This window comes from Phalaenopsis equestris, unplaced genomic scaffold, assembly GCF_001263595.1.
Source record: "Phalaenopsis equestris unplaced genomic scaffold, ASM126359v1 Scaffold000060, whole genome shotgun sequence".
Lineage (NCBI taxonomy): Eukaryota > Viridiplantae > Streptophyta > Magnoliopsida > Asparagales > Orchidaceae > Phalaenopsis > Phalaenopsis equestris.
Window position 1 is genome coordinate 437,240 of NW_018164502.1, and position 12,823 is coordinate 450,062.

General features: G+C 34.4%; 1 protein-coding gene across 3 annotated transcripts in view; it reads right to left on the minus strand.

Moving 5' to 3' along the window:
- LOC110019517 (K(+) efflux antiporter 5) overlaps positions 1-12,823 on the minus strand; it is a 64,098-nt gene extending 51,275 nt beyond the window's left edge. The window contains exons 1-7 of one of the 3 annotated variants that reach the window (XR_002293458.1): positions 12,339-12,823; positions 11,678-11,721; positions 2,455-2,522; positions 2,286-2,367; positions 2,138-2,199; positions 1,925-2,000; positions 1,738-1,812 (exon numbers count right to left, since the gene is read on the minus strand). Coding sequence is in view for 2 of the 3 variants with exons in the window: in XM_020717202.1 (XP_020572861.1) it covers positions 1,738-1,812; positions 1,925-2,000; positions 2,138-2,199; positions 2,286-2,367; positions 2,455-2,522; positions 11,678-11,721; positions 12,339-12,582 (651 nt within the window). In the remaining variant the exon portion in view is untranslated. Of the gene's footprint in view, positions 1-1,737; positions 1,813-1,924; positions 2,001-2,137; positions 2,200-2,285; positions 2,368-2,454; positions 2,523-11,673; positions 11,722-12,338 lie in introns of all 3 variants that reach the window. The other 2 variants (XM_020717202.1, XM_020717203.1) reach the window with 2 other exon arrangements.

A 12,823-nucleotide genomic window follows, 5' to 3' on the forward strand; every position in this document is an offset into this window, starting at 1 on the left:
TCTCAAGGTCCTCTATTGAAAATATTTTGATTGAAAGAGATATTACACTATCAGATACAGAAGAAGTCTAGAGAAAAATCTGACTTGACTATGCTCACAATGGTCATTGGCAAAAAATTATTATGGAACAAAAACCTTACTACTGCAAGCACTGCAAGATGTTTGGACATCCGCAGGAGAAATGTTTCAAATTGCACCCACAATTGAGAACCAATAGTCAAAAGCAGAAACATGTTATTAGTGCACCGCACTTGCCTAAATGCACTCCTAGCAAACTTGATGACAACTAAGCTGAGGAGGGAATCACCACAAGACAAGAGTTGGTGTCTGCCTCTGAGATCTCTTCTCCTGATTATAGTACAACGGATAATGTTCGAACCGAAAAACAAAATAGCCCTGCAGCTCCTATTCAGGAAGCATCAGGTGCAGAGGTGACAATTCACACTTCACATACACTGGAACCTATTGTGTAGCTGGAACCTATCGCTGTGACAACGACTGTCTTTCCTTCTACTGCGGTTCTAATATCTAATCGGACCGAGGATCACATGAGCCAGTATTCAGATAAAAAATGACAGGTTTACACTTCTCGGCGGAAGAAGAAGGTTGGGGGCACACTCCAACTTGGAAACTTAATGGATGATATTTTGGTTACTCCTGGCAATGACACGACTCTTCAAAGTCTTCAAAAAGATTGTTATCTGACTCTGCTCCTTAAACTAGAGGAAGAGACAAGTCTAAACTGACTCGTCCCCAGCTATTTGTTTTTTGCATGTTTTAAATTTATTTTAAATTTTTATTGAGTCTATCTGTACCTTTTGTTGGGGTATGTATCGTATGGGTAGGGTGTGTGCCTCTATTGGGCCCTCTCAGACAACTTTTATAGTATCTTTTCCATTTCAATAAAATAAGCCCTTGGGTTTTTCAATATATATATATATATATATATGTGTGTGTGTGATATTCTGGGATATTAAACAAATTCAGTTAGGTTGTAAGAAAAATAATTAATATTTAAGTTTTGCGACCAAAAGATAATATTAAGAATTGAACAAATTCAGTTAGGTTGTAAGAAAAATAATTGATATTTAAGTTTTGCGACCAAAAGATAATATTAAGATGGATATAACAAAAAAGAATATCTTAAGAAATTATCATGTTAAAGTAATGGTTTGAGTAAAATCTATATAAAAGATAAGGTAATTGAAAAGAAAGTTAGGTGGTATGAACATGTATGACAAAAGATAGAGCTTGTCCCCATTAAACTTGTAGATAAAATTAGTGCCAAAAGCATAGGAAGAAAAAGGGACAGGCCTAACATTAGATGTATCTAAGTTGTCTAAAACAAAAAAATCTAGCACCTTAAATAACACTCAACAAAAGCATAAAAAAGAGGATCCATAACGCCAACCGCAATTAGTTGAGATAACAATAATGACAATGATATTTGTAAAATTTTTACATTCGAAAACAATATCTTGACAGCAAAGCCTCTTTTATTAATATTCTTGATAAAAAATTACAAACCAAACAGCATAAAGTCCCATGCCATTACACTGACTCATAAAACATGTTTTCCAGCAGCATTGGTCTTACAAAAATAACTGCCAAAACATAGGCCTATGAAACAAATAAGAAAAAGCTGCTGCAATCATATAGAGACCATATTCAAGATAACAAGTAACAAAAAGCTGAAATAAAAGCTGAAACACGGTAAAAATTTAAAATACAATATACCTGAACTATTTCACTGATGAAGTTTAAGCCACCGGGCCCAATAAGAGATCCAGCAAGCAGGTAACCAACAATGACCTTGAGTTTAAGATTGAAATAAAAAAATAACATCAGCAAGGAGCAATTAATTTCTAAACACAATTCATGCTTGGAGGATTAGATTAAAGAAAAACTGAAAAAAGAAACCAACCGGTTGACCTAAAAGAGAAAAAGTAATGCCTCCAATGGTTGCAGAAACAATAACCACCACCAGATCGGAAATTAATCTGAGTAATACAAGTTTAAAACTAAGAAAATTAGAACCAAAATAATTTTGCCTAAAAAACAGTATTTTAAGACTATAATGGAAAAAAACTCTTACATATTTAAAGGAAAGTATGAAAAAAAAGGGTACCAAACTTACCTCAGATCTAATTGAAGTACTGGATACTTAGATTTACGGTTTGACATGACAAATACATTATCCTGACACACATGGAAAGCAGGGAAATTTCACAAAAAGGTTGAAATCAGATATTAATAAATGATAAGAATTCTCGGAGTATGTCTACCTTTTGGTCTATCAATTGTGTCCCATCAGAATCCTCAGTTTCCAATGAAAAAACATCTTGAATTTGAAATGATTTGGCTGCACTGCACAAAGAAAAAGAATACAATAACTATATAGAAAAAAAATTGAAAAGCACAAATTGAAATGGTATTCTTGAGATTTATACACACATTGTTGATGGAGTGTCATTTCTCTTTGCCTTGTCATGAGTAATCATAGCCACCGTCTCCACAATACCCTGGAAAGCAATAAAAATGCACAATAAAAAAGGATGCATTAGCTGCACAATGAAAGCACAATGAGGAAAGACTAAATAAGCAAGTTGTCCAAAATTAGATTGTAGGTAAGATGTACGCTAAAAGAAAAGATTCCTGCACGTAAGATACACTTTCTAAGATACCTCATATATCTCATAAGGCAATCTCCTATGCTAGGAAGTGCTGGGTGATTGTGATTGTATCGCTTAAAAAGAAACAAATTATAAGAGAAAATGATAATTCACCCATCCAAAGTTATGCAACTTGCTCACTCAGTACATTTAGGGGGCCACTGCACAAAGGGAACTCACTCCAGCCATGTAATGATAAGGATCGTTTAAAATAGTCCTTTTTTTCCCCATTTTATTCTGTTTTATTTATTATACTGTATAAAATGAAAATGTTTATAATGCATTTATTGTTTTCAAAAGCTAAAAACTGCTTGACCGATGCCATTAGAAAATTCATCTAACTAAGCATGAATTTTGACACAAAATTCATATCTCAAAGCACTATCTTTGCGCAACAACTTGAGAATTTATTGTGGGATCATCCCAATTCTATTTTCAGAAAGCTTAGAATCTACATAGTGCAGTTCGATAAGTCAAGCCAAACAATATTAAAAACTACCAGATCTGAGTCACAATAACCTAAATCAAGCACTCATAAGTATAATTAAAAATTTTGAGGCCAATTAAGAGGTCAAATGTCCTCCAGAATTTTAAATCTTATAATAGTAAGAAAAAACATCTCGATGAGACAACTCTAATGCTCCTAAGATTGCTCAATTTCAAGTTCATCAAAATGCAACTGAAATTTATGTGATTGTGCCCGCGGGAAGTAGCAAAGCCTACGAATGATCAACGATGCTTCCAAGTGTACGTGCAATTGGGCATGCACAGACATTTGCCTACACGTCTATGTGAGATTGAGCCCACTATAAGCCCAATTAAGCATGCACGTGCAAGCTTGTGTGCATGACCACCAACAACGATAGCAGTAGCTTGACCTACCCTTGGCTCAGACGTGTTTATTCCACCACTTTTTTTTTATGTTCATAACTCAATTTTGACATTTTCAGAACCTAATTGAACATCAATAACTAAATTTGAGTTATAAAAAATTCAACAATTTTTGCTCCATCAGCAAGTTGACTTTAAGAATTGCTTGAAAAAATTTTGCTTCGTTTACATCCCCTGAAGGGAGCAGATATTGAACTCTAGAGAGCAATCGTGCCTCTTAATAATTTTTTAAAAGTATAGTTTCGTGTTTAAATTTTTCAAAAAACTAATGGTAGAACCATGGGTCTTTTGCCGACCAAAAATAAAAAGGCAACTAATGCTGATATGTCACCAAAAAATCTACATTATCAACCATGAATATTATGCATTTTGGATAGGAATAAAAGCTATATTTAAATTCAAATTCATTGAAGCATTCATTTCAATAATTTTGTGGTCAAACTAAATATCTCAATAATATGAACCCAACAAATTAAAAGTAATTTGATTCAAAAAGCCCAAAAGAGCACTGATCAAGCGCTTAGAAAAAAAATTGGAAGCTTTGAAGTATTAACTGAAAGGAGCTTTGAAAAATTAAGTGAAGATGTCAAATAATCTTCAAATTTCGTATACTTACAGTTAAATCGAGTGTCTTGACAAAAAGAATCATATGAGCCTAAGATCACTCAATTTTGAGATCATTAAGACATTAAAAACTAAAAGAATGATCTATGATCAAAATAATCGATACAGAACATCTGATGAAATGTTTTAAATTTTTGGATGTTTGCCGAAATGCCCTCTTAAAATTATATAAATTGAAAATTATTTTCAACATGAAATAAGGATTAAACTGAGAATAGAGTTCAAATTCTCAAAGAAAGCTTGAAGATAACGACCACTAATAATCATCCACGATCACCACTGGTAGTTGTTGCCCAAACATTATCAGATGATTGTTGTAACCCGATCACTTTCTTACAGTCGTTCTTAACAAATATTCATAACTCTGTTAAAACTCTGTAGCCCTGGCTTCTCCATTTAGAGAGAAGAATGAAATTTTGTAACTTGAATATATAGTCAATTACCTTAAATGGCATGCCCCGTGATTTTTCCCTGGATATTTCACATAAAAAATTGTATTATCCTTTATCACTTCTATCTATTTGTGTCTTAAGTCATTTTTATTTAGCTAAAACTTAATATTTCTCTACAGTTAAGAATTACATAGCCTGAAATAAGCATGATTAAGAAACTATCTTAAAACCATCTAACAAAGTACAAGACAATCGACATAAGTCATGTTCCGATATATTTAAGAAAGACTTTTGGAAGACACAATTTATAATTCTACGTCTCGAATTGTCATTTGGAATTTCAATCGATGATCCCTGGGGTTCTCTTGTCCGGACTTCTTTTATCTCTCTTGGTCACTAGGTATTTTAAAAAATTAAGAAGTCATGCATCATCAATAACTTCCTAATACCCAACTTTAAAAACGAGCGGCTAGTATAATAGTCGATCAACATTAACATTCACCATCACTCATACATCACCATTCATAAACTAACAATAATGCCAACCGATGTCTGGCATCAATGGATGTCGTTGTTTATCATCATTCATCCTCTATCAACAAACGCTAATGTCAACATTCCCTAATCATTATCAACCATCATTGAATGGCATAAAAAATTGCCATCTAATCTTTGATTTTGTCCATCATGTAACATCAACCATTGTTATTTAACATCCTATGAGGTTCATTGTCAATCAAAATTAATGTTTACCATCTTCCATTACCTTCCAACATTCACCATTACCTTTATAGGAGACAACCACAACAATTGAAGTCTCATAAATCCACCTCTAAAGATGGCGGACCATTATAACATTAAACTTACTAGCAAATCTATTTAAAACTAAGGTTAGGCAACAGGATTTTTTACTTACTAAATTTTACTTAAAAATCCTACGTCTTCTATGTGTTGTGCATTAATTAGTGCGTGTGCGGAACTTTCATCTACGCTAAAAATAATAAACTCTGTTTTTGCTTTCGCTAATCTAGAGTGCAACAATTTGATAGTATTTGTTAGAAACCATAGCCTATCTTATACTATTTGATTGATCGGTGACAACAGCACTAATGACAAATATGCATAGTATTTGCAATAAAGAATGTCTCCAACCGAATTCCTACCATTCAAGGAACTCTTAATTCATCAAGGTCAAACGATAACCTTTCCACCTTTGGAATGAAACAATTCTATCGACTAAAGTTCCTGTAACGCATCTCTAGAGAAACAAATCCAACCGTATAGAATATCAAGTCTATATCCTCCATCTTTAGCACAAATCAAGCCATCCTCATGTCAAAAATCCCCAAATCGTATAGAATATCAAGTCTATATCCTCCATCTTTAGATCCTCATGTAATAATGTTATAGGATCTTGTCCTCACTCAAGCATCTCCAAAGAGCTATCTCATACCACCAAGCAAATGCTCTTTTATGAGCCTCCGCTAATTAACGATAGCCTACATGACATAGCCAACTTCACACGTCCACAAATGAATTTACTCCTATGATCCTATCTATCATAAATAGCATTACTCGAGCCAACCTTCATTATGAACTCCAACATTTGGTTTTGGATGAGTTCCTAATAAAAGACAGTTCCCACCTTGAAATTTTCAATAGTCCCCTCTCACCAACACCATCCTACGACATCTGAATCCAGTCCATACATCTTATGACGGTTCGTTCAACCCTTGTAAGCACTTGGATCCCTACAAAACTAGTATGCAAATATAACGATCATCCAATGGCCTCCTCTTTCAAGTCTTCCCTACAACCCTAAAAGTCAGACACGATTCCTCATGGATTGAAGAATAATCAAGATACCTCCAACCTCCATGGAATCCATCATAATGAAGTAATATCCCTCAAGAAACATTCTAGTGATTCTCCTAAAAAATCCCCGAATCATATGGGTTTAGCCCGAGCTACTAAGGGAATCTTCCTCAGCAAACCAAACCCTGATCCATTCTACTTGTAACTAACGTGCAACATAATTCGTTCTTATGTTGACCTCATTCACCATGTCAAAACCCACATTGCAATCAAGTTATTAATATTCAATGTAAATAGTTCAAACAACAATCAACATATGTAAGTTCTATATATATATATATATATAACTGTGATAAAAATAAAGTAAAAATTTTATAAAAATTGTTAGGATGAATTTCAAGTAATGCAAAAAATATTATATTACTAAAAAATAAATTTCAACTTATCTTTTGGTAAATTTTAAGTATTACAATTCCCTTCACTTTAATGAAATCAATTCTTGAAAAATTTTTGAGCGCCAATTTGAACAAGTAGGAAACTTTCTATCTCATTTTTGCTCATTTTCCCAAATTGTTATTTTTGCAAACTTGTGCTTCAATTTTATCTTAACATATGAAATTTGTCTTTTCCGTAATTTTCTAATATTAAATCTCAAGTTTCTTCAGGTTCTATAATGCAAGACAAATCTCTCTAAACATCAACATCTTCACACAGGATCATTTGGTTTGTGTCAGCAACACATTTTATCAATATCGATATATGAAATATAACGAATATGTTAGGGATGTGAAATTGGCTCGAGGATCGTAAACGCTTTAAAATTAGATTGAATTTTAGCTTGGATAGAATTTGAATCGAACCATTTGAGTCGAGCTACAAGCTAAATTAAAGAATCGAATTTATCTTGATTTGGCTTGGATCTAGATCAAATTGAGACCGAAAAAAATTCATATGTATTTATATATTTAACACTTAAACTTTTAGTTTTACATGCATAACACATTTACATGCATAACACATTGACATTGTCTGCTCGATTGGTGAGGGATTTTTTGCTAGAGCAAAGTGGCAGGAGTTTGAATCTCCTCTTTTCACAAAAAAATACATTTTTTGCTAACGGGCTGGTCGGGTAGGCCATGACAGGTTCGAGGCGGGCCTATCTAGCTTACGAGCCAAAAATGGCATTTGAACCAACTTGAAAATCAGATCAATCCACGCTGGATCGAATCAAAATTTAGTAGGATCGATCCACGATCAGATTTCAATCCGGTTAAAAAATTTTGATCCGATTTGGAACAGGCCCTGGATCGGCTCAAAATCGGATCATTTGTACCCCTAGTAAATGGTTGACATAGCGGCTGGTAGTACTAATATAACGACAATTTTGTCAATTTTCTCAATGATTTTAAGTAGTAATATATATCTAAGACATTTCTTCTCTGGTCAAACTTACAAATACCTTTCATTTGCTTGACATTTAAAAACACAAAATCATCAAAATCAAACTCCAATTTTTTGTCTCTTTTATCATCATATTTATTTTTATGATCCATAATAGTTTTCAACATGTCTTTGATTAATCTGATATTTTATATAGCTTTATCAACTAACGTGGGACCCAACAGTCATCTTTCTGCCACTTCAACCTAATTTAACGGAGTTCTGCACTTACAGTCCTACAAAATTTCAGAGAGAATCAGTTTAATATTAGATTGATAATTATTATTGTATGAAAATTCAATCCTTTTATTGTGATCCTTCAAAGGATTGGGCGTTAGTTTATAAAGACCCACAATCATCACCCTTCAAGTCACCTTGCTAGAACTACACGTGTAGTTAACTCGTCCCATCCAATTCAAAATGATAAACATTTACGTAATCTATGAAATAACATTCAATCAATCATAACTTGTCTTACTTCATGGCAATTAAATATACCTCCTCACATGAAGCTTAAGCTCTAGATCAAGGGACATTGAAACATTCAAAACAAATTGGTCAATTGCTTAATTTACTTCTAATAAATTCAACAAGAAAATCCCATCACCATTGATGACTATAATAAGGATAAATCTCATTAATGATCAACTCCAAGAAGTCAAGAAAAATCGAAGGGTTGTCATAGAATAATCCAACTACCGTTACTCTTTAACAAACCGGTCTCCTTTTTCTTTGAAATATCACAAAAGGAGTCTCCTACCACCACCACCACCACCAACCAACTCAATCAAGAATTTATTCTTCAACAACCAACACCAAAAATGAAGAAAATTTAAAGGGATTTATTGGAAGAAATATACATCCACATGGCAAAAATATGAAAAACTTCACAAAAGTGAGCAATGAGTATGCCTTAAGGAAGTAATAGAACACCTCATTTCACCATAATTTCTGAAAGAATTTATATCCTATTGAATTATCATCTCCAAATCCAAAGAATGATCAAAAAGCTCTATTTTCAATCATAATAGGATCAACTTGCAAACATGTTATCCATATTATTGGTTGAGAACCCCATAGTTTTCTTTATTACATCACAAGTAACCTGGATTAGATATAAATAGAACTTCTTTTAAAAATATTATTGTCATATATCCATCAAAAAAGTCCCTAATAGGGCAAGTAACAAATAGAATTTTCACTTACCTAAAAACCTCAAATGGTATAATGATTCAATAACCCCGAAAGGTAAAGCCCAATCTACTTAAACCATTAATTTGTTTATAACATAAACTATACCCAAGTGGTTAATCTAACGCTCCATCTGCTCCTCTTTCTTCATGCCCCAAATTATGCCTTAATTAATCAAAGTATAAAGGTAATCACATTTGAGATATTTATGCCCTTTAGATAAAGCAAAAAGTTCCTTAATTATCATCTTGTTTATATGTTATGGCGTCATGAAAAGATGGGCAATCTATACTCCACTTCAAAAAAATCCATACCATGAAGCTAATTTCATAGTTTAGGCATTAGAAGGAGAAAACATTACGAGATCAAAAAAGCTGAATTCATATCAACTGATTTATTGATTAAGACTATCAATGGTAGGGATTTTCAGAAACACGGTTGAGATAAGAAAGGGCATTTTTTGGATTCCATAGGCACAATCAAATTGCAAATCAAACATCAAACGAGAAATAAGACTCTAAAAAGTGCAACATGTATTAAATCTCATATTATAGTAGAATAAGGATGGATTCGAATTTTAGCGTGCTTGGAATAAGCTTGTTTTAAGTCATAAATTCAGGATTAGAGCATTTTTTGTTAGAATTAGTTTTTTCAATCAGAAAGCAACTAACTTTCTAATTTGTAGATAGGATTCGCTCTTTACCGAAGTTTGATGAAGAGTGATCAAAGCTTAGCTATGTCATTAGGGTGCCAAAATTTGACCCGACACTCCAACTCAACCCAAACCCAACTCGAAAAATTATGGTTCGGTTTGACCTGAATAATTTTAGGATTAGTTTTAGGTTAAAAATTTTAACCCGTATAATTTTTTGGGTCTGATTCAGATTAACCTGCCAGCCCTAAATTAGCTTGAAATTGACCCCCAACCTGGATTAGACCGATATTGACTCGAAATTAACCTAAATTTAACATAATTTTTTACCCTACTGATCAGGTTTGATTTAGCGAGTTGAAGGCAGCATGTTCAGGTTGGACTTTCTAATCTGTTTAATATTAGGGTTGGTTTCAAGTCGGTTGGGCTTAACCAAACGAGACCCATGAAACTAATTTGAACCCTACATGTAGGGCGTCAAAAATTAACCAAACATGTCAATCTGGCCCAAACCAAACTCGAAAAATCCGAGAGTAGGTTAACCCAAACAATTATTTGGGTTAAAAATCTTAACCCTTTTATTTTTTTGGGTCGGGCTCGGGTTGATCGGCCAACCTGATAATAACCTGAAACTAGGGTTTATATGAGTCAAGTGCCCCTGCGAGCTGGCTCGAGCTCTGCCCAATAAGTGGCTCGTGAGCCAAGCTCGATGAGCTAACAAGCCAAGTTCAAGCTAGCCCCGACTTGACTCGTTAGCTAGTGAGCAGGTTCGTTTAAAAATGTTACTATAAAATATACTCAAAATATATTAAATTTGAAGTATTTATCTTTAAGTATTAAAAATATTTTCAAAAAATATTTGTATTTTATATTAAGAGTCTTCCTATTATTTTTCTCTCCTAATTGCTCATTTTATTGTTATTTAATTATAACACTATTTCAAATTAATAATATTTTCTCACTTTTGTAATAAACAAGTAAGCTCGTGAGTCAGATTGAACTCATAGACTTAAGCTCAAGCTCGAGCTTGAACCCGATAAAATTAATCAAGCTCGAACTCAAGCCGAGGGTAGCTCGAGCTCGACTCGTTTACACCCCTACCCGAAGTTGAACCATCAACCTTGAATTGACTCGAAATCAACCACCCAAACTGGATTTCACCTAAGATTAACTAAAAAATGACCTGAATAGCTACTATTCCTTATGGTAAATCGGTTAAACGGGTTGGTTCGGGTTGGCGGGTTGAATTTTTGTTGTTCTCGAATTGGACTTCTGACCCGTTTAATATTTAGGACAAGTTCAGGTTAAGCAGTTTTGGTTCGAGTCAATTTAGGGTTAGACCCGAACCGTTTATAATTGTCTACTTAAAGGCCTGAGTTATGCAGTACATTAAATTAAGAATTATCCCAAATATCTACCCTAGTCTTCCTCCCTATTTCTCCTACATGAAGGTCTCCAATGTATAAAAGCTATACTTATTGGCCACTAATCACTGAAATTTCCCCATCATCACTTTATTCTGCAACTATCCAGCAAATAAAAAGAATCCAGAATGCTGTTTTAAGCAGTCAAGAAAAAGAACCCGACATTTGCCTTATTATCTAGTGCAGGAATAATTCTGAGTTGTTATTTTTCAACAATTGGAAACATAATTTTTATAATTCTTGCCAAAATAAATTTAAATGAAGTACTTGTTTGTTGTCAAAGCAATCCAGAAAGAGATTCAGTCATGACACTAGTTGTCCAGTAAAAAAGTAGTTTGAAAACTGAATTAAATCGTAATATAGAACGAATTGATGAACAAATCTGAGAGGAAAAGTCACTCTGCGTGAAACAATGCTGAAAGGAACTTCTAAAAAATTTTCAAAAACAGTTTTGGATTCGTTCAAGCCTTTATTTTGAAGTTGCATCAAAGCATCAAAACATTATAGCTCTCCAAGCCACAAGAAGTTTGTCCATTATAAAGTTTCTTTAGGGTGTGAGAGGAAAGTCACACCTACTTGGTGCTCTGCAACTGTAGTGTTGAAACTGCTTGCATCATGACCTGAACACAAGTAATAACATTGCATGAGCATTACATAAGAGATAAAATGCAGAGAACAGCAACATGCATCAAAATCGCTGCTAGTATATAGCACCTAACCATGAGTAATCACATCAACATTAACAAGATCTTAAATATGAAATCTAGTCACTATTATATGTAATGAACAAGAAAATGGAGATGGGCAAAATACAGCTAAGCATCTTTGGTGGTATGCTGTTCGGTCAAAATATATTGAAGAATCCCGTTTTCATAGTACTTTGAATTTGTACTTGCTAAGGCTTTAAATTTTGAATTTCTTTGACATTACCCATGTCCCCAATATTCTCAAGATTCCAATAGTACAACAAGTTTGCAGATGAAAAGATCCCAACATATACGGTTTCCTTCATAACTGGGAGTTTGTAAATAAATACAATTACATGGCGAAGTTCTTGACGGCATTAAAGAGTAAATACGATCACTAAATAAGCAGTATCATCTTGTTTCAAGAAAACTGAGAACAGTCCTACAATCAATATATATGATGCCAAGCCAATATAAACGTCTTTGGTGCTGACACTTTGCATCGGTTTAGTTTATTATTGCACTTACGTTGAAAACAAAACGAACCCTACCTTCCGGCACATTGTCCTCAGAAGAAAACTCTTTCTCGAGCACGCGATCGAAAATATCCGCGATGCTACCTTCACCTGACGCATTGCGCGTCGACGCCGCAACCACAGAACCATAGAATCTCTCCCTCGTTTCCTGATCTATCCTCGCTCTAGGCTGCGCCGGAAACGACGTCATTGAGAGGCAGACAACGAAGAACACGATCATCCACCGCGTCGGACACATCGCAAAGATGCCGGCGCCCATCGATAAGTCAAAGAAGAATGAGCTACGAGCCTCTAAAACTCGAAAAACGAGCGAGAATCACAGCGGAGCATTCCGTCAGAGCGGAAGGAAGCGGATGAAAAATCGCTAGGGTTTCGAATGCTTCCGAATCGGCAGTTGGAGAGATGGAGTTGGGAAGAAGACCGGCCGGCGGTTCTGTCCGAAGAACTGTACCCGCGGGGCCACCGCAACTTGTGATGCGCCACGTGGCTTATGACTAGAA